The 25,958-nt window shown below is 39.5% G+C and overlaps 2 protein-coding genes across 7 annotated transcripts in view; both read right to left on the bottom strand.

Moving 5' to 3' along the window:
* Positions 1-19,032, bottom strand: part of KIAA2026 (KIAA2026 ortholog) — a 104,951-nt gene extending 85,919 nt beyond the window's left edge. For 3 of the 4 annotated variants that reach the window (XM_043486478.1, XM_043486477.1, XM_043486476.1), the window contains exon 1: positions 16,110-19,032. In XM_043486478.1, coding sequence (XP_043342413.1) covers positions 16,110-16,693 — 584 coding nt within the window. In that variant the 5' untranslated portion in view covers positions 16,694-19,032. Of the gene's footprint in view, positions 1-15,865; positions 15,947-16,109 lie in introns of those variants that run through there. The other variant, XM_043486480.1, reaches the window with a different exon arrangement.
* A 144-nt stretch (positions 19,033-19,176) lies between these two features.
* RANBP6 (RAN binding protein 6) lies at positions 19,177-23,793 on the bottom strand. 3 transcript variants are annotated; one of them, XM_043486483.1, is made up of 2 exons: positions 23,642-23,793; positions 19,177-22,526 (listed from the first exon to the last, which is right to left on the bottom strand). In XM_043486483.1, the coding sequence occupies exons 1-2, from the start codon at positions 23,775-23,777 to the stop codon at positions 22,456-22,458; spliced, it is 207 nt and encodes a 68-aa protein (XP_043342418.1). In that variant the 5' UTR covers positions 23,778-23,793; the 3' UTR covers positions 19,177-22,455. The 3 variants fall into 3 exon arrangements, with proteins under 3 accessions (XP_043342418.1, XP_043342417.1, XP_043342416.1); XM_043486482.1 differs by having other exon boundaries at positions 23,583-23,793; XM_043486481.1 differs by having other exon boundaries at positions 19,177-23,793.
* Between the last annotated feature and the right edge of the window lie 2,165 nt (positions 23,794-25,958).

Here is a 25,958-nt window from a genome sequence, read left to right on the forward strand (position 1 = left end):
CACAGCCCCACCCATCAACAGAAAATTGAATTAAAGATTTACTGAGCCTGGCCCCGCCCATCAGAACAAAACCAGTTTCCCCCTCAGTCAGTCTTTCCCATCAGGAAGCTTCCATAGCCTCTTATCCTTCTCCATCAGAGGGCAGGCAGACTGAAAACCACAAACACAGAAAACTAACCAATCTGATCACATGGACCACAGCCTTGTCTAACTCAATGAAACTAAGAGCCAAATTGTGTAGGGTCACTGAAGACGGACAGGTCATGGTGGTGAGTTCTGACAAAACGTGGTCCAGTGGAGGAGGGAATGGCAAACCATTTCAGTATTCTTGCCTTGAGAACCCCATGAACAGTATGAAAAGGCAAAAAGAGAGTTCACTGAAAGATGAACTCCCCAGGTCGGTAGGTGCCCAATATGCTACTGGAGATCAGTGGAGAAATAACTCCAGAAAGAATGAAGAGACTGAGCCAAGGAAAAAAAAACACCCAGCTGTGGATGTGACTGGTGATGGAAGTAAAGCCTGATGCTGTTAAAGAGCAATACTGCATAGGAACCTGAAATGTTAGGTCCATGAATCAAGGCAAATTGGAAGTGGTCAAAAAGGAGATGGCAAGAGTGAACATCAACATTTTAGGAATCAGCGAACTAAAATGGACTGGAATGGGTGAATTTAACTCAGATGACCATTATATCTACTACTGTGGGCAAGAATCCCTTAGAAGAAATGGAGTAGCCATCATAGTCAACAAGAGAGTCCAAAGTGCAGTAGTTGGATGCAATCTCAAAAATGACAGAACGATTTCTGTTCATTACCAAGGCAAACCATTCAGTATCACAGTAATCCAAGTCTATGTCCTGACCAGTAACGTTGAAGAAGCTGAAGTTCAACGACTCTATGAAGACCTACAAGACCTTCTGGAACTAACACCCAAAAAAGATATCCTTTTCATTATAGGGGACTGGAATGCAAAAGTGGGAAGCCAAGAATTACCTGGAGTAATAGGCAAATTTGGCCTTGGAGTACAAAACGAAGCAGGTCAAAGGCTAACAGAGTTCTGCCAAGAGAATGCACTGGTCATAGCAAACACCCTCTTCCAACAACACAAGAGAAGACTCTACACATGGACATCACCAGATGGTCAGTATCAAAATCAGACTGATTATATTCTTTGCAGCCAGAGATGGAGAAGCTCTATACAGTCAGCAAAAACAAGACTGTGAGCTGACTGTAGCTCAGATTATGAACTCCTGATTGCCACATTGAGACTTAAACTGAAGAAAGTAGGGAAAACCACTAGACCATTCAGGTATGACCTAAATCAAATCCCTTAAAATCATACAGTGGAAGTGACAAATAGATTCAAGGGATTAATATGATAGACAAGAGTGCCTGAAGAACTATGGATGGAGGTTCATGACATTGTACAGGAGGCAGGGATCAAGACCATCCCCAAGAAAAAGAAGTGCAAAAAGGCAAAATGGTTTTCTGAGGAGGCCTTCCAAATAGCTGAGAAAAGAAGAGAAGCTAAAGGCAAAGGAGAAAAGGAAACATATATCCATCTGAATGCAGTGTTCCAAAGAATAGCAAGGAGAGATAAGAAAGCATTCCTCAGTGATAAATGCAAAGAAATAGAGGAAAACAATAGAATGGGAAAGACTAGAGATCTCTTCAAGAAAATGAGAGATACCAAGGGAACATTGCATGCAACGATAGGCCCATTAAAGGACAGAAATGATATGGACCTACCAGAAGTAGAAGATATTAAGAAGAGGTGGCAAGAAATCACAGAAGAACTATACAAAAAAGATCTTCATGACCCAGATAATCAAGATAGTGTGATCACTCACCTAGAGCCAGATATCCTGGAACGCAAAGTCAAGTGGGTCTTAGGAAGCATCACTACGAACAAAGCTAGTGGAGGTGATGGAATTCCAGCTGAGCTATTTCAGATCCTGAAAGATGATGCTGTTAAGTGCTGCTCTCAATATGCCAGCAAATTTGGAAAACTCAGCAGTGGCCACAGGAAAGGAAAAGGTCAGTTTCATTCCAATCCCAAAGAAAGGCAATGCCAAACAACGTTCAAACTGTCGTACAATTGCACTCATCTCACAAGCCAACAAAGTAATGCTCAAAATTCTCCAAGCCAGGCTTCCACAGTACGTGAACTGAGAACTTCCAAATGTTCAAGCTGGATTTTGAAAAGGCAGAGGAACCAGAGATCAAACTGCCAACAACCGTTGGATTATGGAAAAAGCAAGAGAGCTCCAGAAAAACATCTACTTCTGCTTTATTGACTACGCCAAAGCCTTTGTTTGTGTGGATCACAACAAACTGTGGCAAATTCTTAGAGAGATGGGAATACCAGACCACCTGACCTGCCTGCTTAGAAATCTGTATGTCGGTCAGGAAGCAACAATTAGAACTGGACATGAAACAACAGACTTGTTCCAAATCAGGGAAGGAGTACGACAAGGCTGTATACTGTCACTCTGCTTACTTAACTTATATGCAGAAGACATCATGTGAAATGCCAGGCTAGATGAAGCACAAGCTGGAATCAAGATTGCCGGGAGAAATATCAATAACCTCAGACATGCAGATGACACCACCCTTATGGCAGAAAGCGAAGAAGAACTAAGAGCCTGTTGATGAAAGTGAAAGAAGTGAGTGAAAAAGTTGGCTTAAAACTCAACATTCAGAAAACTAAGATGATGGCATTTGGTCCTATCACTTCATGGCAAACAGATGGGGAAACAATGGAAACAGTGATAAACTTTATTTTGGGGGGTTCCAAAATCACTGCAGATGGTGACTGCAGCTATGAAATCAAGACACTTGTTCCTCTGAAGAAAAGTTATGACCAACCTAGACAGCATATTAAAAAGCAAAGACATTACTTTGCCAACAAAGATCCATCTAGTCAAAGCCAAGGTTTTTCCAATAGTCATGTATGGATGTGAGAGTTGGACTATAAAGAAAGAAGCGCACCGAAGAATTCATGCTTTTGAACTGTGGTGTTGGAGAAGTCACTTGAGAGTCCCTTGGACTGCAAGGAGATCCAACCTGTCCATCTTAAAGGAAATCAATTCTGAATATTCATTGGAAGGACTGATGCTGAAGCTGAAACTCCAATACTTTGGCCACCTAATGTGAAGACCTGACTCATTGGAAGACCCTGATGCTGGGAAAGATTGAAAGCGGGAGGAGAAGGGGATGAACAGAGGATGAGATGGTTGGATAGCATCACCGACTCAATGGACATGAGTTTGAGTAAACTCCAGGATTTGGTGTTAGACAGGAAGGCCTGGCATGCTGCAATCCATGGGGTCGCAAAGAGTCGGATATGACTGAGTGACTGAACTGAACTGAAAAAAATTAAAAACAGATCTCAGTTATCCTATCATTTACCCACTTGCCAAAAAAACTTTAAAAATAACAGTTAATTTCATTTTCACTACCAACCAAATTTCCTATCGTGGAATTAGTTAAGTAGAGGAACTTACTAATATACAGGAAGTTGTATCATTATCAGGGATTCAGATAAACTGGAGGATATTAACGGTTCTCATACTTGTTGAGTGCTCTTTGGCTCATCATGAAATAATGTCATATTTAACATAATTAGTTTTTTCCAAAAACCTTTTATTTAGCTTGTTATGATGTTTAAGATTATGTTCTTATAAATACCTATCAGTTACAAATATAGGTTTGGGTTTATAAAAATCAAGCTGACAAATTAAGCATAACTAGCTGATATTGTCAATATGTACTTGCAATATAATAATTATATTTGTCCTATGCATTTTTTTTTTTTTTGGTTACTGGTAAACAAAGTTGTAGAAAATAACTTGGAAGATATAATTATTTAAATAGGTAAAATTCTGTACTTAACATATTTTTCCCCCTGAAAACTGGAAGACTGAAATTATCCACTTAAAGAAACAAAACTAAGTCCAACTTATTTAGATATTTAAACATGGCATATTATCCAAGTTATTTAGCAAAAGGAAATATTGTCTCTTCCTTCTAGCATTATTCTAAGATTTTTGCTTAATAAAAAATCCTTTTCTGTAATGTAAATGGATACATTTCTATTTAATCCTTCACCAAATCTGCTAAAAGAAGCAAAGTCAAATGTAAAATTAAAACCTATTAACTAAGCTTAAAATTAAGGGATGGGAAAACAACAAACTGATGTTAGTTTTCTCTTCTAATTCATCCCATCTATGTGTCTCTTGTAATTCTCTAGTTTAAAACGTTTTAACTTAATAACTCACTAACAAGGACTATCAAACTCTCTATTAGCACAGCATGTCAGACCCTTTAAGATCTGGCTCCATAGTCTGGCTCTTTCAGTCACAGCTGTCATTACTTTTCTATATATAACTAGCACTCTAGCCAAACTAAACTACTGACCATTCCCTAACTACATACAGTGACTTTGTTGCTCTGCACCTTGGAGTATGCTATTCTTGTTGCCTGGAAAGACCTCCACATCAACTCAGTTTATCAGCTTTCATCTTTCCATTTTCACCTTGAACCCCTCTACACTGCCAATCAAATAATAAGCATTGTAAATATATGTTGACTGTAAGGAACATTACCCATCTTTCTACATTAACCACACACTACCTTCTATCATGCTTTTATCTATTGTAGCCATCCTTCAAGAGAGGATATGGTATCTGAATTCAACTTAATTAAATATATGCTGAGTTTCTCTGCCCTTGAAGAGCTGGTTTCTAGAAATACAAAAGCATCAGAAAATCTTAAACTTGGTGGGGCAAACAGATAGCTTCAATATCATGATATTCAAAAACTTCAATACAAATCATATGAATACAAAAAGTGGGCTAAGAACAGAGGAATATACCTAACTCAAGCTGAAACAGAGGAGGAAGAAATTGTGCAATTCTCCTTATGAGATAACAATTTTGCTGAATATTTTTTAAAAAGCAGCAATTCTGACTTGATATAACTGAGCATTTATTTGATTTTGATAAGCTCATTTATTTCATTAACTGAAGAATTACCAATTAATATCACAATACAGACAGACACATAACTACCATACAATTTTTAAGTGTTATAACCAAATGCAAAGTGAAGAATCATGGAATGCAGTGAAAAAATAAATCTGTATCAGACTTCATAGAGGAGGTAAAATCAGAGCTGAGCCTCAGACAATAATTAGGATTTTACTAGACATAGAAAAAAGAGAAGAAGACACTCCTGATGTTTTGAAATTGCACTGAATTTGATGACATTGATGGCAACAACTGGAAACTGAATTCCAGAGAAAGTCAATGTCTAGTTCAACACAAGTGTTGGTGGCAAAACCAGAATTAAACTCACTTTACTCCCAAAGTTAAGACATCTTCAGTACAGTAAGTCATATGTTAACGCTTTCAGAGTTCTAGAATACCAAGGGGGCTATTTCTAAAACATTTTTCCTCTCAATTTAATGCAGAGCAAAACTACTATTTAATAAACAAGTCTCTCTGAACACCAAATAGTATAAACACAGGCATAATGTAAGACTATCTTCAGGTACTATTCAAATTCTGTTATTTCTGTTAAAAGCCTAATTCTTCCTTCATTTAATTGGAATTTGCTATACTTTAACCAAACATCATCATAACTTATTGAATGTTTGTTAATTCTGTGTCTTAAAATTACACTTCTTAACTTTTTTTTGGTCTGTGCTCCTCTGCTGACTTAATAAAAAGTTTTGTACCCTCTCCCTAGATAAAATGTAGGCACCAGTCCACAGTCCCACACACACTTCTGCATACAGTATGGGGTAGGGGGTTTTAGAACTCTAATTTTTAAATATCATAAAGGCTTGGAACTCAAACTGAACTATAAAAGAGAAATACAAAATTTAAAAAATAAAAGACTATAAGGTCAACTAGTACATTACTTTGCCTGATATAGTGCAGAGCAAAGCTATGACAGCTAACCTAGATCTCTTTTCATTGCTCCCCAAAATCAAATAAGAAACACAAAGAATACCATTACTATCCACAGCTGATTTTTGATGTAAGATCACACAAATAGGCTTAAATGCATAAAAGTGACAGGAATAGAATCTTGGATCTTTAATTTCAGGCTTTTAAAAATTCTGGTACTATTTAACACAGGAATTACTCATAGAATATTTTAATTCTAAATTAGAGATTGCTCTGTGTAATATTCTATGATAAACATGTGACTTTCAAGGTCTCTCCATTCTTTTTCAAAGGAATAGAAATGCAAACACCTAGTATCCTGTGTCCCCAGCCCTCCCCCAACACTATCCCTCACTTGTTACCACTTCTTCAAGCTCTATGTATTTCACAGAACACATGACTATATGAAATCTGCTTCTTAATTCTCTCCTACCTTCCCTTCATTCTGCCTAAAGGCTGACAAGTATAAAAGCAGTGATTAAAAAAAAATACTTCAATGAAAGAAATTTCAAATTCTGAGGTGAAATCAGTCATGAAACAGTGTTACTATATCCTGAAGTTATCAGTCCTGGAACTTTATTTTGCATTAAAATCATTTAGGAGTTTATTAAAAATGTAGCTTCCTTATCCCCACCCTGAGATACTGGGTTAACAGATTTAAGTATGCTATTCTGGGGCCAAGGTCTCTGCCTTTAACACAATTCTAATGCTGGTGATTTAGGAAATACTCTTTGAGAGGCACAGCCCCAAAACCTTTTAAAATGACCGGTACAACTTATAGCTACCTACTACTTAATTTTCAATTAACATTTATAGAAGTCAATAGTAACAAGTCAAGCAGAAAAAGTCCCTGCCTGCATAAGTTTTATATTCTAGTGAGACAGGAGAAAAATATATATAATTAAATCATATTATACATTAGGCTGCAATAAATGCTATGAAGGAAGACAAAGAAGGTTAAGAAAGGATACATACTGACCAGACAGAGGGAAAGACTTGCATATAAGGTAGCAACAGAGTAGAAAGTGAGGGAGACAGAAAATGAGCTTATCTGTGCGAAGAGTCAAATTTAAACTTGCTTTTCCTCAAGCACAAGTATTTGAAGATAGATATAAAATATGCCTTCTATTTTGTTTACGGATTATATTTTAATATTTTTATCTTCCAATTTTAGTAACTCACATGTTAAAAATTGGGCTCGTGGGCGAACATGGAAACAATCCACACTTATGTCTATGGGGAAACACTTCTATGTAATATAAGTTTTTGAAATGATCTGTTTCTCTCCTCAGTGCCAAATGAAATGGATTTGTTCTTATTTTATGAAGACACAAGAACAGACCCTGAATTCACTAGGAATTATATATTTAGCAGAATCTTGGTGTACCTTACTGCATTTGTTAAGTAAGCTACCACTGAAATTGAAAACAAGTTTAAGAACATAAAGCATGAAATGCCGCAGGGAAAGTAATTCCAATATTCTACCTGCATGCACATTTTGTAAGAGAGATTTTCTTTCTAATCTCAACCTTAAAAAACTGAAAATGTACATACATCATTACCATAAATGTCAACGTACTAGGTTAGTATAAATTGTAGAACTGAAACCAAACTATTTACATTTAAATTTTGCAAACTTAAACTGTAGTAATTATAAAACGGCATGTTACCATTTGAAAGAAACCTTATGTCTAGCAGATGAGACATATCTGAAGGAGAAAGGGGGCTATCTTTTGGAAAGAGAAGCTCTCCAAAACACTTCATGTGCTAAATAGTAGTTCAAATACTTTCTGCAATTATATCCTGGCAAAATTTTTTTCACTGATTGTAACTTAGAAGGCTTAAACTTCCACAAAAGAGCAACATTAATAAAGTAGTACTTACAAAGTATAACAAGAGGTAGTTTCACCTTAAACTAGTTTATCTCAATCTGTATTCTCATCTTTCTTTATCTTTTAGAGGGATGCCTAGAGAGAAATGAACAAGCCTGAATCTCCAGATATACTACCGTTGAAGAGATATAAAACAAGCTATCAGAAGAGTTATTTTTGTATGAAGGTACATTCAGATGGCTCTACTCAAAAGCTTTAAATATGAAAGCTTGAAATGAGTTCTTAGTACTAGCTATTTCAAGCATTTCAAACTGCACCTACAAAATCTGAAGATTTTATATTTTGAATGATATTATAGGGAGGTGGGAAGGGGGTTCAAAAAAAAGAAGAAAAAAAAAAGATATTATAAAAAGGAACAACAATAACACACGATCAGGGATTCCCAGGTGGTGCTAGTAGTAAAATAACCTGCCTGCCAGCGCAGGAGACGTAAGAGACACAGGTTTGATCCCTGGGTCCGGAAGATCTCCTGGAGGAGGGCATGGCAACCCACTCCAGTATTCTTGCCTGCAGAATTCCATGGACAGAGGAGCCTGACGGGCAACAGTACATGGGATTGCAGAATTAGACGTGACTGAAGCAACTTAGCATGCATGCACATATTGTAAAAAAAAAAAAAGTATAAAGTGGACGGGAAAATTAATCACCCACAGTCACACCACCCAGTTACAGCATCTAACATGACTGTACTGTCTTACAACTCTGATAATACATATTTTTAACCCAATTCTTTTCAAAGTTGTAGATTCTAATTTCCTTTAAATATAATCTTTTATTAACTATAAAAGTAATCTGCTTATCACAGAAAATCTGACATAAAGAAAATTTTAAAAGCAAAATGAATAACCACTATTAACACTTTATTGGTTTTCATAAGTCTTTTTTTTCAAAGTGTATGTATTTAATATCTTGATTTTAAGCACAATTAATTGTGGAACATTCACTGGTCCCAAGTGGAAGATGATGTAACAAAGGGCTTGGTTATCAGATAATACCACCACTGGGGTTTATTAGTGCTTCCCATTAAAAAAGAAGAAGAACAACCTCTTCAAGTAATTTAAAATACATTTTAAAGATTCATATTATTATGGAAGCTCCTTGGAAATGAAAACAGCTATTATTTGTTCTCTACTCTTGTGGAGAGAACCTAGAGATCATTGGAGAGCTAAAACACAAATACAAAAAGAACATAATCTTCTCTCCAAAAACATGATTTATTACCCTTGCTCTACTTTTTTTTTCTTAGAAATAAAAATAATTACAAGGGCACAAATACAATGAGAAACAAACTTTGAGGCAAAACACCTTACAGTCTATTAGGGCATTTTTTTTACTGTATTATATCTAAATCATTTTCAAATGGAACAAAATCCCCTAAAATACTAAAGCCTGTAACTTTACTATATTCCAACTGATACCTTTTATTTATTCCACAACGTTTTGTTTTTTTTTTTTGGTGCAGAGGCTTATTAGCTGCTTCATGGCATGTGGGATCTTCCTGGACCAGGGACATAAATTGTGTTATCTTGCATTGGCAGGCAGATTCTTTACCACTGAGACACCAGCGAAGCCCTTATTTATTCCAGAATAAACTCTTTTCAGCTTCATTAACTGCCTTTTCTCAATTAAGCATTTCAACTTTTAATATAAAATTATACACACTTTAATTATATTTTTCTAATCTTTCCAAATTGAAGACAAATCCTTACACAAGGTTCTGTCTTGGATCCCCTTATATTTTTACTAGACTCTATCCTGGGCAATCTTATTCCCTCCCATTTCTTCAACCATTCTCCTTTTGCAGGTTAATTCCTAATTAAACACCTCTAATCTAGCACAAGTCACTTCTGAGCTCCGTATTCAGCCTTCTAATAATTCTCAGCTGCGTATCTTCAAATGCATGCCTCCTTTCACATTCCCTCAACATCACCGTCACTTGGGCTCAAATTTATTCATATTTTGGACATCATCCTCTCCATCACACCCACATCCAGTAGCTTGTTACTGTACTACTTTTACTTGCAGAATTTACTTCTCTTATAGCTTTATCCACCAATTTATTTCTACTGCTTATTATTTTTTGATGGTATTAACTCAAAAGCCTTTTAATAGGTTTCCTTCATTCTCTCTTCTTCCATTTTAGCCTTCAAACCTTAAAATAGTAGTACAATCATGTCACTCCCTTAGCTAAAAACTGTGATGAATCCACAATACCTACATTATAAATTCCTTAGCAAGCAATCAAGGTCCTCCATAATTACTGTTGCTGTTGTTCAGTCGCTAAGTCATGTCTGACTCTTTGTGACCCCCATGGACTGCAGCACACCAGGCTTCCCTGTCCTTCACTATCTCCCTGAGTTTGCTCAAATTCTTGCCCAATGAGTCGGTGATACTATCTAACCATCTGACCCTCTGTCACCCCCGCTCTCCTTTCGCCATCAATCTTTCCCAGCATCAGGGTCTTTTTGAACGAATCCGCCATAATTAGTCCCAGCTTATCTTTCTAGACTTATCTGCCACTACAGGATCTCATCATTCTATACACTAACCAACCACTGGATATAAACCACTCCTCCGCAATATACCCTCTTCTGCCTCCATACATGTAATTGTTTGTTTACGTACCATCTTTAAGTAAGGGATAAAGTCATGTTTATCATTGTAACCACAGGGCTTCACAAACTACATCATAGGATAGGTCAAATAATTCTTCCATGAACTCTTCAACTTCACCTATCAATAGTCTACTCACCTTTCAAAATTATGACCTCTAAAATAAAATCTAACAAAGTATTTTTTTCAATTCCAGCTTTCCCACCTCCTTCGAGTAGTTGATCCCTCCTCTGTACTTTTATAAAACTCTATAATAAAGCTCAATAATAAACTCTATAACAAAGTAGTCCTCAAAGAATGCACCCTTAGAATATATAGTTAATCCTTGAACAACAGATGTTTTAACTGCTTGAGTCCACTTAAACACAGATCTTTTTCAACAGTAAATACTACAGCACTACACGGTCCTCAGTTGGATTCAGCTGGTTGAATCTGCAGATTCAGAACCCCCGATAGAGAGGAACCAAGTACATGCATCTGAACTGTGGTGCTGGAGAAGACTCCTGAGAGTCCCTTGGACAGCAACGAGACCAAACCAATCAATCCTAAAGGAAATCAACCCTGAATACTCATTGGAAGGACTGATGCTGAAGCTGAAGCTCCAATACTATAGCCACCGGATGAGAAGAGCCGACTCACTGGAAAAGACCCTGATGCTGAGAAAGATTGAGGGCAGGAGGAAAAGTGGATGATAGAGGAAGAGATGGTTGCATGGCATCACCGACTCAATGGACATCAGTTTGAGCAAACTTCGGAAGACCGTGAAGGACAGGGAAGCCTGGCGTGCTGCAATCCATGGGGTCCCAAAGAGTCAGATATGACCGAGTGACAGAACAACAAAATATATGGAGGGTCTACGCAGGGTCAAGTTAGATGCAGATTTTCGACTGCATCAAAACCAACATATACCACCAAAAATCCAAAAATGATTATGTCTTCCCAGTTTGTAGGGAGAAAAATCTGAGGAGCTCAGCAGAATCTCATCATTAAGGGTTTCCTCCCATAATTTGTTTTAAGCCTTTTTTATCCCTTAGCAAAAAATCATACAACTAAGTATATCGATATCTCAGGATGCACTGTAAACAGCCCCATGACTTCCAGGTGTTTTGACAATGGATCATGTCTGAAAATCAGTTTTAACATATTTTAACCCTTTACCATAACTGTGTATGTAAACCTCTTGGGCCAAAACTGTCCAACTGTCCCTTAAGTCACAGAACAAAGCAGGAGCTCAAAAAATGTCTTGTTAGTTGAAATTCTTCCTTCATCCTTTTATCACTGCACTTAAAACATTTTCTAAATCTTCTTAAACAGCACTTTTTTAAAAAAGAATAATAAATTGAACTACATGGCGTATCAAGCACTAACATTCTATAATTCTGAACAAGAAGTAAACCCAGATTCTATTACCAAAGGTATTCAATTTTTAAAGATTTACATAAAAAAAGATAGAATTACACATTCCAGTGGGAGTTGAACTACTAGGGAATAAGAAACGCCTTGTTAAAATCCCCAGTTAATTTCTGGGTTTTGATCTTAGCTGAGAATAAGCAAGCCAACAAATTTCAAATTTAACTAAGAAGGAGATTAAAATCAATGTACAAAATCCATATGTAGTTCAGTTACTACTTGTACTTGGAAACCTCTGTTTTCAAATTTCTGAGGCTTCATAATGATGCTTTTGTATGTTCATGTCTGACTAAAAAGCAATTACAAAACTAAGTTATCTTTACCTATATTTTAAGGGAGCCTTTAAAAAAAAAATAACCCATTATATGTGCCTCTAACAGCAACTTAACTCAGAAATCAACAAGGATATATCATGTTCAAGCTTATTTTCACCAAAATATTATTTTAAATGGCCAAAACTAAAACTTCAAATTCAGCTCTGTTGGGGTCACTAGTGATGCCTATTCTGTAATTGTAACTTATTAAAACTACATGGCAACACTCTTAAAACTTTCAAAAATACTTTAAAATTTAAAAGCATTCAAAAATATAATTTAAAATTCAGAAGAGGCAAAAATTCTTATTAGGCATAACTTCTTATTAAGTATTTTCTATTCCTTTCCACTTATTAGATGATTTTCTCCCTATTCCTTAATGCTAATTGCTATTTCCCTCGTGGGTGTGTGGGCGTGTTCAGTTAAGTCTGACTCTCTGTGACCCCATGGACTGTAGCCCACCAGGCTCCTCTATCCATTGGATTTTCCAGGCAAGAACACTGGAGTTGGTTGCCATTTCCTACTCCAGAGGATCTTCCCAGCCCAGAGATTGAACCATATCTCTGGAGTCTCCTGCACTGGCAGGTGGATTCTTTACCATTAGCGCCATCTAGGAAGCCCTCAGTTGCCTCAGATACATAAATGAGATCCTTTCTAAAATATCTAACTGTGAGACTAGAAATGTTAGTCTTAGTCGTAGTTCTATCACAAATATTATATATATAAAACATATTGTTATATATTACCAATATAATTACATTATGATAAAATGTAATTTGTAAATCATATACATGTAGTGCTATCATAAACATAAGACACAAACCAAAAAATTTAGAAATGTTAACAGGATAAAATAAAAATAAAATATACTAATGTTGTAATGTTTTCTTTCTTCTCCCCAGTTGATCATCCTGCATACCTGCTGAAAAGCAGACACTATTCTGGAGACCATACTGTAGCCAGAGGAAGTACCTGTAGTTCCCAGAAACACCTTGCTATCCCATGCCTTGCATTCACTGTAGTTCAATATTCTGGAATGTTTCTCTCAAACCCTCTAAGAAAATCCAGAAGCAATCTTCAACTTCTTTAAGAAATAGTTCAAGTATAAGCTTCTCTATGCCTTTTAACTCCATTATATTGTAGAATCATCAGTGTTTTTAAGTGTCTTTTCCCCTACTCAACTATATACCACTTAAAAGAGTAGAAAACCTCTCTTTTGATATCTGAATGTCTAGATCTGAAAGATACACATTTGTGCAATCAATACTTTCAAAGCACAGATGAAAACACTGAGATTCAAGTTATACAATCTGCCCAAGGTACATGCTACTGGACTGCTCTGCAATAATGTGACACCCTCTCTATCTGATATACCTCATTTCTTGCTCAGTAATATATGAAGCAGCTGTAAAATTCTCCTTAAATTTGAAAATAAGGGTTAATTCAGTATCTTACAAATACATATGAGAAGACAAAAGAGAACAAATTTAATATCTAAGTGTTTTTTATTACTAAAATATGATAAATCACTTATTTAGAAATAAGGTATCTGAATCATCTATTTGCTGAAAATCACAGTCACATGGACAGCCCATTATAATAGAGTATTTTTCTGGAGCATCTATATATTCTAATTGCATACCAAACAGTTATAATCTATGCTTTTCTTGAAGTGGTGCTCACTCAAAGCATTTATTAATGACTCGGATTTTAGGTTAGTACAGAAAAAGAAATGATTTCCTAGATCTACAACTGTGGTTTGTCAAACCTATTATTTACAAAATGTTTGTACATATCAAATACAAAAAAAGTGAGGCACTCAAAAAGCCTTAATTATCTCTTTGAGATCATCATGTTACTATTTACTACTAAACTGCAAGAATTTTATCTCTCCTGGACTAAGAACATCAGAAATAATTATTATGTTTATAAACAAAAGAATATTTTAAGTATGGATGCTGTTAGATCATAGCCTCATTCTAAATCCCTGTTTCTTTTTTTTTTTTTAAACATTTATTTTTATTTATTTGGCTGCATAGAGTCTTAGTTGTGGCATGTGGGATCTAGTTCCCTAACCAGGGATCAAACCCAGCCCCCCTGTATCAGTAGCACAGAGTCTTAGCTACTGGACCACAAGGGAATTCCCTAAATCCCTGTTTCTAATCTGTAAAACTAGATGCTTGGACTAGATAAACACTTTAGCTTCTTCCACATCTAAAATCTTGTGACTTCAACTTGGAATATACTTTACTACTTAAAAATAAAGTGAATGGACTTTTTCTTATGTGAGTCGTAGCTATGAAACACTGTGAAGACAAGGGTAACAAACACACTACACAAAACACCACTAAAGTATTAAAAGTAATATACAAATTTGTGAATTATTCTATTACCAAATAATTCAGTATTAGAAAAAGATTCAAGAAGAGGTTCCTTAAACAGAGCCGCCCTAATGAGTCAAGCACTAAGTTAACCATTGTTTTCAGTGAAAGAAGTCACTGGTAGTCTCGAAAACAGCGTAACTGGAAGCCAGCGACAGATTAGATTATTTTAAAACTACAACTATAAATCAAGGACAGAAAAGTTAACACAACTTTTCAGGTGCTTTTGGATAAAAGTACTCGCACACGTCCCAGTTTCAGATATGAGAATATTCATTTTATTCAACTACCACTACTAGTATTATAATGGTTAAAACTTATCTTGAGCTAACTATATGGGACTGGCACATTCGACTTTACATTTATTAATGCATTTAATAAACAGCAACCCCATTAATCAGGTACTGTCATTATCCTCATTTTATAGATGAGGAAACTGAGGCCAAAAAGGTAGAGTGATTTGCAAGTTCACTTCCTCTAGTAAAAGGTCAAATAACTGGATCACTTTCAACCACAATTTCCAACAACTTTCAATTACTTTTTTATTCCTGACGAATTTCCGCTAGAGAAATTCAATTGACTCCTATCAATCACAGAGATATAAATTAATATGTTTATTTTGGTAGCCTCCTGTGTTACATTATCACTTCTTACAAAGGAAAAATAATTGAGTAGATATACGGGTGGAGTATACCTAAAGTGTGAGGAGGGCAAGGCAACCCACTCCAGTATTCTTGCCTGAAGAATCCCCATGGACAGAGGACCGGGCGGGGTACAGTCAATGGCGTCGCGAAGAGTCGGACACTACTGAGCGACTAAGCACACCCACCCACCTGGAGTGTACCGAGGGCGCACACACCCACTCACCCTCTCACCCACCTACCTAGAGTGCACGAGAGAGCGTCGAGCCACCTGACCTGCCTATGACTTCTGGGAGAAAGAATACCAACATCCTAAGCATATTAAAATGTTTGTGTTGATACCAAATTCAGTCCTCTCAGATGAAGCGGAGAGAAAAAACCAAGAATATGCCACAGTAACTGTTAACCACTTAATAACACTATACATCTCCAATGACCGAGCTGAATACTAAAACGATATAACCTTAAGTTTGAAACCAGCTTTTACAAGCGCCAAAATAAATTTCTAATGATATTTCATTCCAAACACGTTTAAAATTTTCTTGCCAAAACTGTCTAATAAAAGTTGAAAAGCCAACTTCCATCCCACTAAAACTTTTTCTCTCCCTACTCCTGTAATTCTTCCTACGGGCACCTTTTCACTTTACTTCCACAAACTTTACCTGCTCTTCAGCGCTCGGTTCTCGGCTTTCTTGTCTGGTTCTTTCCCGCCTGGGCGTGGGGTTCTTTCGGCCCACACCCACCACACCCCTGCGGGCCCCCGCCCAGCACTGCTCCTCCTCCCGGGGTTCTGACTCAGCACCTATCAGCGACGCCCCCCGGCCCCTGGCCCAACCCATCCTCGGACACGTGCGAGGGTGTGTTTGTGTCAGTCCGTCAGTCCCGCCGGGAACTGGGCTCACTCACCGAGAAAGAAGCGCCAACTTCTGCTCCAGCATCATCTCCAGCTTCTGGCCCTGTTTGGAGATCCAGTGGTCCACTCCATGCTGGCGGTAGCACGTCTCCAGCATCAACCTGAAGTCCGCCACGAACTCGGTGATGCCCCCGTACTGGCCGCTGGCGAACTTCTCCTCCATCTTCAGCAGACACATGCCCTGACCGGGCTGCTGCGGGAGGGCGCGACTGCCCCGGCCTCCGCCGCGCGGCCCCTCGGCCGCCTCCTGTTCCCTGGTGGCAACGCCCCCCAAGGGCTGGAGGAATGGGGCGGTGAGGCCTCGGTGCTTCTCCTGCAGGAACTCGCCCAGGATGCGGTAGCCCTGCTGCAGCTCGTAGGTCAGCTCCTGCTCCTTGCAGCCACCGCCCCCGACCACCATCGCCTCCTCCTCTTCGTCGTCGTCCGCGTCCTCCCTCGAGGAGGCACTCCTTCGGGTCGGCCGTGAGGCCGGGGCCGCTGCCACCAACTCGTCGTCGTCCTCTTCCTCGGCCGCCGGCAGCGGCCGCTCCTCTTCTCCGGCCGGCTTCATCTCCCCCGGCTTCCCCGGCACGCTCATGCCTCCGGCAGGCCCAGGTTGGGCGGTGTGCAGGGGCCGCTCGAGGCGCCGGGGCACGCGTGAGCGCGGACCGCTTCCTCAGGGCTCAGGGGCGTCGCGCAGCCTCAGCCGCATCGGGCCTCGCTCTCCTCAGCCGCCGGCTCGGCTCGGTGCGCGCGGGGGTCTCGAGCTTGCCGCCGGCGGGGCGGGGTTACATGGGGCGCGGGGGAGGGGGGAGAGAAGAGGAGAGCCTAGGTGCCCTCCTCTCCCCTCCCCCCGGCGGCGGCGCGCGCGCACGGCCCTAGCCTGCCTCACCCCTTCGCGCCCCGCCCGGCCGCTCTTAACCCGCCAGGCCTGGCTTGGCCTCCGCGCCCCACCCCCTCCCGGGCCGGCCTGAAGGCAGGGAGGGGGCGAGGAGGAAAGTGGGCTTTTTCTCTAGCCTCCCCGGAGGGCGCCGAAACGCCGGGCCACCGCGGCTCGGGCTCCTCCTTCTCTCCCTCACACCCCCTCCCGCCCCTCTCTACCTGCGGGGGACCCAGGCAGGAGGAGGCGGCGCGAGGACCGGGCCTGGCGACAACTGTCAGTTAGAAGCCCTACTGGGCGGGGGGAAGAGGAGGGGCCGGGAGAGAAGGGGGAGGGCACTCAGCCCCCCCCCCTGCCCCGGCTCTCCAGGTTGGGGCGAGCTGTGGAAAAAAGCAAAGAAAGAGGCACCGTCGCCGTCGACGGTGAGCATGCGTAGTAGAACACTACCACCCCCCACCTCACGTACCGCTACGTGAAAGCCAGGACTTCGTCTCAGCTTCAGACCCTGAGGCCTGGTAGGTTGCGCGGAGCAATGATGTCATCAGTTTGTAGCCAACTGGAAGGGGCGGAGTGAAGAGAGAAGCAAAGCGGCCGCCGGGCTTTGCTCGCCACCTCCTGAGTGGGAGGCTGAAAGGGTTTTAGAAGTTGGCTGTGCTAAGAGGATAGTTGTTCCGCGAGACACCAATTAGCGCTAAAAGCTAAAATTAATCCTGCAGGCGCTTGCTAGACAACTTTCGTTGATGGAAAGTGAATTGTAAGTAGACATCGAGTGTAAATCCTATCCTGTTGTTAAAAATTTCCCTTTGCACACTGCCTCCCCCCCGTGACTGCTATTTTTTCAACGTAGAATTGGCATTTTGTAAAGTTTAGAAAGGTTCAAGAACTCGACTAATTGGAACATATGTTCACATGCAAAAGAAAAAGAGATGTGTAGAACTCGAATTTCTAAAACTCCTGTCCCCAAGTCTTAACATAAGTTCCTGTTTTGGAAATTAATCCCATGTTTTCCGTTATAATGAAAAAACATCCCCACCTTCTCAATTTTTGACATCTGCTAAGAAGAGTAAAGGAAGGGAATGGAACCTTATTTAAAGTCCTTGGGACTTAGTCTTCAAATATTTCAAATCAGAACTGCAGCATTTAACAGTCGTTGGCATGACCTTTCAATCTCACATTTTAAAATTACTGTTTAGGGAATGTCTTAAGAAGAGAGGTTATCATTCCATTAGTTGACATATTGCTTAAAAATGAGGAGAAAGTAACTAACGAACGGTTCCTTAATGAAGATATTACTATTTTCTCACGTTCTTTTTCAAAGATGCACATATTCCTTTTTCTGCTTATACAGGACGCTCTTGCTTGAAACGTGGAATTACTTGAATACAAAATCAAAATTTTAGAAAGTAAACATTTTAAAAGTAAAGATGTATAACAAAATGATTGGGATATTTTGACTCTTAAGACTTTTACTTCCCATCAGTGTGGACCTTTAAAGCACTGATAAATTCAAAACTAAAAAGCTTTTTTCCTTTTTGGGGGGGCAGGGGTAGAGGGGTCCAGTATGTTAGATAGCAGTCTTAGGTAAGAGTTGAATGGGGACGCTTTTAAGGTTTTAGGGTGTTGACAACCCCCCCCACACAAACACACACCCATCATCTAGTTTATCTAGATCTCCTCTTACCTCATCAGACATTTGTAATTTATTAGGCATTTACAGCATTCTCTCTCAGAGCCCATGAGTGAAAGTCGCTCAGCCCTGTGGACTCTTTGGGACCCCATGGACTATACTTCTATCTTAACTTCTATCTTAACTATTAGGAAAGTAAAATTAGGTCTTTGAGCTTTTAGGAAGTACAGATAAATGAGAAGAAAAACTGCCTTTCAATCAGACCGTCCATAGAAAACCTCTATTGATACTTTGTGGTGGGGTTTTCCTATTTATTCATGTATACTTTTAAATTTAATCTTATTTAAATTATGACTATACCCCAACAATGTCCTTTTCTTTTTTTCCCTTCATTAACAATAAATAATTGCAGGGAATGTGTAGGAATTACATATTTAAAATCTCAATTTCGTATCTCTGTCCACAGTGGCCTAGATGGCCTGCTCATGAACTAGTAGGAGGGGAAACAGGGAGATTTTAATGTAAAAGGAATTCCAGACCATAAAAGAGAACACAGAAGAGGTACAAACACCAACAGCAGTAACAGCTACCGTTTATTAAGCACTTACTAGGTCTTAAATACTCACTAAATACTTTACATACACAGTACTCATAACAGCCCCAGGAAATCCATGACAGATGTATTTGTTCTTAAATTCTGGATAAATAATTTGCTGAGTAGAAAGCTTTTTTTTCTACCCTACAAAAAGCCTGAGATTAAAGACCAACATTGTAATTAATATAAGTAACCCCAGATTTATAGAACTGTTTTCTTAGAATCCACGCTTACTGCTAAATCAATGGCTGTCTCAAAGCTGTTTTCTTTTTCATGTTTAAAGATTAATTTTGCTTCCCTTTCATGATCACAATTGAATTCTCTTTAATGCTACTATACAACTAAGAGTTTCTTCAAAATAGAAATTTAAGCCCCATTTTGAATCAGGGCTTCTCTTGTTGAACGCTTTGCAGGGAAAAATGGCATACATACACAATGCAATATTCTTCTCAAACACCTAACAGTGATTGACTCCCACAAATAATCATTTACTCTTTGTCAAATACTGTATTACAGTACGTTATATGCTACCAATGTTAGATGTACCAGGATACCCTTTACAGTAACTGTGGTCCTTAAGAGTCCTTGAAGAGTCCTGTGGTCCTGGATAAGTTAAAAAAGACAGACTGATCTGGCCAAGATTTTAAAGTTCTCTTAACTATCAGCTGGACACCTTGGGAACTAGAATATGGATATGTCTCAGCCTCAGGAGGACATTATTAAAAAGTTCTTTGATTATGGAGAAAACTCGCCACATCCTCTGCAGTATCGCAAAACTTTTCCAATACCAGTATCCTCCCATTACTATGAAAACTAGGAGTATCATAGAGGAATAAGCCTGCCACTATATTCTTCATTCACAATTCCAAAGAGTTTGTCCTGGAAGTTCTTCTATCCCATCTTTGTGCACTCTTAACATCTTGTGTTAGGCAGCACGACACCCTGAACACCAAGCACACTGCCTGCCCAGCATCAGGAATTTAGACAAATAGCAACAACATACATACTTCACATCAAATAGAGAATAGGCGACAAACATTTTAAGACAACAGAAGCACAGGTTATCACCAAGGTCTGTGTTTGATAAAACATGCGAGGTAAACAGAGGCTATAACACTGACTAATCATGGAGAAACACTGGGAAGGAATATAAACTGCTTAGCAGGGAGAGAACAGATCTCTCAACCATAATGGAATCCACTCACAACACTTATTTGGAGTTACTTTTATGGGGGATGACATTCAAGTAATATTAAAGTGCTTCAAGCAAAATTTAGCAATTCCTGTAAGGCTTCCTGCTGCTCATCATCAAGATGGGAAATGCATTCCAACCATAATTCTTCAGAAGTCTGTACCTGACGTACAACATTAGCTAGGCGTTTGGCACAAGGATCTTCATAGTTAATAGTCTCATTAATTTTTCCTTCTGCAATTATACTAATTATTTTTGGAAGATTGGAATTATTTGGACCAAGTACAATGGGGTGGTTACTTTCAATTAAGTCACAGAGAAAACTCAAAGTCTGAATAGCTTCCTCTTTATCCTCATGCAATGGAAGCCATGACAACCAGTGTGGAAGAACTTCATCTACATTTACACAGTTAGGCTTAAACCTCAAAATCTTCCCTACTGCTGAGATACAGTTCTCTGTAGCAATGACATTTTTTTTGGTTTTGGAATTTGCACACTTAATAACTTTTACCAGCAGCGGAACAGCTTCTGAACATAAAGAACGATAATCATCTCCACCAAACTGTGCCATAACACCCAGGCCATAAGCAGCAGCTTGCCTGACTTCAGGGTTGTTGTCTCGCATATTTAGTAGCATTGGCCACCGAAAATATTCAACATATTTAAATGAGGTTGGACTGCAGTGCTCTATGATATCATCAAATATGCACAATCCCCACTGTCTGTCTGGCCACGGCCTATTAGAACAAATTAGATTTACAATTAATGGAAGTAGCTGTTCAAACCACGGTAAAATCTTTTCCTTGTAAGTACTAAATAATGAGTGCAAAATATCTGATACTTTGGTCAGAATATAAACATCACATTCATCCTCATCTTGCAGAGACATTTCAACCTGTTGATCATAGTTTTCTTCCTGTCTTTTAACCTGTCTTAGTTCTTGGTTTTTAAAGTGCCCTTCAAGTTTTGCTTTCAGTATTTCTCCCAGTTCTTCCAAGTGTTCATCATTAAGGCACCCATCTCCCATTACTTCAATGGATTTTGCAAAAGAATTCATTATTTCTGAGAGTACATCTGTATCAGGTTCAGTCCCAATAGCCTTGATTAAGGGATCACATATGAATTGCCACATCTGTGCAAGATACTCTGGCCCACGAATTCTTGCACATTCCAGGAGAAAAGGCAAGGACTCTGCAGCTGCCACTCGAACATTGTCATGGAAATAAAATTTCAATAAAGGAACCATCAGTTTTACAACTTGTTCTGTATAGTCCACAAATCCTTCTCTTAACTCCTTAGCATAATAAACCAACATCTGGCAAGCAGTTGCTTTTGCTTCAAGTCCTGAAGTTTTAATTCCAAAACTTTGCTGGTCTCCAAGATTTACAAATTGCCATCCATCATCATCACTCATATTCTCCACGTCTTGTGTGTCTAAGAGAGCAACGTCAGGTTTAGCTGAAGCAGTCTTAATAAGAGGCTCAATAACCAGTGGAAGGTACTGTTGAAAATCACTTCCAAGAATTTTACACATTCTAGCCCATGCTGAAACCATGTAAGAGGTCTGAGGGTCATCATCTTCCATATTATTTAAGTCTGATTGTGTCTTCAACAATAACTGCATCACATTTGATGCATCTTGCATAAATTTTTCCTTACCAACAGCAAGACCAACATGGCTAATGCATTCAATAGTCTTTCCTTTCAGAAGTTTGAGTTCCTTTTGAACAGCAAGCTCAACAGTATGCTTTAGTGAGGGCATAAATATATCATAGTATGGTACAAATTTTTCTTCTATTGTATCTGCAACTGAGGCAATGGTTGTCACAAGCTGTTCTAAGGCCAACTTAGTTCCATTGCGAATCAACTCTTGAAGTTTAATCACCAAGATGGAATGTAGATTTCTTACCATACTATCCAAATATAGAACCAGCAATGATTTGGGGCAGTCTTCAATAAAAATAATAAGTGCAGAAGCTGCATGTGACTGTACACGCTGATTACCTTGATTTTCCATAGTACGCAACAGAGCTGCAATCACAGTTTCATGGAATTTCTTTTGGAAGTTAGGTGCAAAATCTGTAGCCATCTGTCCAAGTGTAGTACAGGCTGCTGCCCTCACCCTTGGATGAGGATCCTGAAGAAAAAGCAAAACAGAGTTAACTGTTTCATCTAAAATTGATTCCATTTGTTGATGGCATCCTTCTCCAATAGCAGATAAGGCCATTAATCCAGCATGTCGGTATTTCCAGTCAGGGCTCTGTAGCATCTGCATGATATGGTCCTTAGTCATTGGTAAAACAAGTTTTCCACCGAGCCCACAAGCCAGTCTGTCTAATGCACTCTCAGCAGCAACTGCATTGCTGTCAAAATCATCTTCTTCCATTTCATCAGCATTTACCCAGTCCTCGTCATCTTGTAGATCAACCATCATTGCTAATATATGAGGAACTGCCTGTGCAATAATATTTGTATGTTTTTTCAACATTGGGGTGGCAGTTTCAGACAAGGTCACTATTACTTCAAGTGCCAGCTGGCGTTGCAGATTACTAAGTCTAGAGTCTCCACATAACTTTAGACTCAGTTGCAGAGTATCTTCTAAATAAGGACCCAAATATTTAGGTACAGTATCTGCAATCTCCACAAGGGATTCTAGCACTGAATCATCATCCTGGTAGCATGAATCATTCACAGCCTGTAAGATTCCAGGAAGCAAGTCTGCAAAGTCTTTGAAAAGACCAATATTATTCTCATTAGCAAGTACAAATGCAGCTGCAGCTCTAGCAGATAATGTCCTGATTGCTGGATGTTCTTGATCTTGAATACACTGGTCCAACAACCGTTTGATGATATCCAAATCGTGCCGCTCCTGGTTCCCAAAAATCCCCGGAAAGTGCCAGAAAACGTGAAGTGCAACTTCCCATAGAACCACATTTTTAGAGTAGATTGAATCAACAAGGAACTTCAGACCTTCAGGCCAGTGGTTAGTGCCATCCTCATCTATCAAATTCCTGGCCAGCACTGCAAAAATGTCACAAAGTTTTTTCCTCATACTAGCATGTGTTTCTAACTTAACAGCCAGTATCAGTTCAATCTTGACGTCCCTCTGAACATCAGAAGGCAGATTTGGATAGACTTCCTCAAACCCAGAGGACAAAAGCCGTCGTAGCAGGGCGGCAGCCATTTGTCTCACCTCATAACCCGCTCTTCTATTTCTGACGGCATCTAAGAGGAATGTAGTCTTACACAGACCTGGGATATTTTCATAGATTTCCTCTGCCTGCCGCCGCACCATACAGCTTGGATTGATCAGGTTCTTCAGAAGCTGGTAAAACTCTTGCTTTCCCGACACGGTCGCCGGTACTCCGGCAGACCCGGACGCCGCCATCGCGTTCTGTCAAAGCAACCGCGACGGGGAAGGAGGGCGGGGGTCTGCGTCCCGGAGCAGTGACGTCAGTGAGGCGCCGGCGGGGAGGGGCGGGGCAGGGCCGCTTTTTCCTCCCCTGCCACGGCTCCCCTTGGTCCGGGCTTTGGGAGGCTGGGAGTCCGGTGGCGCGGGATTCGTGGGGTCGTGGTGGGAGCGAGGGTCGCTCTCCATCTGTTTTCCAATAAGATGAAAATGCACCTTCAGAGGGGAAAAAATAAAAGTATGATAATGACTATTAGAATGGGATTATGGGTTTTTTCGTCTTATTTTTAAACTATATCTACGGTTGATACACTGATAATTTTAAAAGAGAGCGTAGTCCTTGAAAATCTGCTAAGTGAAAGAAGACAATCACAAAAGGCTACATGTTATATGTTTCCCTTATATATGAAAGGTCTTAAGTGGAAAATCCATACAGAAAGTAGATTAGTGTTTGGCAATGGCTGAGGGGAAGGGAGAATACAGAATGACTGCTGTCCGGGAAGTTCTTTCTGGGTGATGAAAATGTAAAATTGATAGTGGAGATAGCTGCACAACTCTGTGATTATACTCAAACCATTGAATTGTACAATTTAGATTGGTGAATTGTATGCATGTGAATAATGCCTCAATAAAGCTTTTTATCAAATAAGTACAATAAAAGATAAAGACAACGATCACCACCCCACTATTACACCTAATGCAGTAGAGCAGAGGTGCTCAGATTCAGGTGTGTGTCGGAATCACTTGCTCTGTGGATTATAATAAAGAATGAGAAAGGTATTTGAGTAATGTATGATGAAAAGTGACGTGGGTTAGTAAGATTAGAATCCTGGTCTTGTCTCAAAATTGATTTGAATCCCTGGTCTTGTCACTCAAGATTTTCTTTGCAAACATAAAATGTTTTTACAGTTTTCCTTTTCGTAGAGAGCAGCTGAGGTTATTCTAAGAAATAAATGCTCCTGAGGCTAAATATTGTTTCTTTAATTCAGGAAGGGTTGCTTCCCTGGAATTACCAGGCTCATTAAGTACCCAGGCTCAGCGGTAAACAATCCACCTGCCAATGCAGGAGGCACAATTTTGATCCCTGGTCCTAGAAGATGCCACATGCTGTGGAGCAACTAAGCCCTTGTGCCACAACTATTGAGCCTGTGCTCTATAGCTGGGTAAACAGTAACTGCAACTACTGAGCGCACAAGTCACAACTACTAAAGCCTGTGTGTCCTAGAGCCTAGTGCTCTGCGACAAGAGAAGCCAGTTCAATGAAAAGCCTGCCCACTGCAACAAAGAGTAGACCCTGCTTGCTGCAATGAGAGAAAAGCCTGCACAGTAACAGAGAACCAGCACAGCCAAAAATAAATAGCAAAATACATAAATAAAATAATACATTAAAAAAAAAAACAATCATCATTACTTTAACAATGATTAGATCTTACTTTTGTATGGGCCTTCCCACTCTATCATTTTAACCATTACACAGGTTTGCAAGGTTGGTAGGATAGGTTTAATACTAATTTTAGGTGAAAAATGGAAACTCAGGAAGGTTAAGGGATTTGCCTAAGATGACACACCCTGAGTCTCAAATGCACCTCTTCTGAAAGCAGCACCAATGCTCTTTCACCATACCACTTCCCCATAATTACTCTTGATTTTGCAACACAATCAGAGGTTTTCGCTTATTGCAGGGTATATTTTAAACTTCTTTAATTTTGTTCCCTGGTAGTTCATCAGTAAAGAATCCGCCTGCCAATGCAGGAGATGAAGCTTTGATCCCTGGGTCAGGAAGATCCCTTTGAAAAGGAAATGGCAACTCACTCCAGTATTCTTGCCTGGGAAATCCAACAGACAAAGGAGCCTGGTGGGCTACAGCCAACAGAGTCACAGAGTCAGACATGATTTAGTGACTAAACAACAACAAAAACAACAACAAATGCTTGTTTAGGAAGAAACCTTATTCTCTAAACAGTGCTTTTTATTCTGTGGACTGAAAGTCAACTGCATCAGAATCACGTGAGAAACTTATTTTAAAATGTAGATATTAGGGCTCAGTCTCTGAACTACTGACTCAGAATTTCTGGGTGATACAACCCAAGAATGTTCAATTTTAACAAGGACACTGGGTTTTCATGTGAATACATGAGAAGCACTGCTGAGATAAATTTT

Source organism: Cervus canadensis, chromosome 14 (assembly GCF_019320065.1).
Source record: "Cervus canadensis isolate Bull #8, Minnesota chromosome 14, ASM1932006v1, whole genome shotgun sequence".
Classification (NCBI taxonomy): Eukaryota; Metazoa; Chordata; class Mammalia; order Artiodactyla; family Cervidae; genus Cervus; species Cervus canadensis.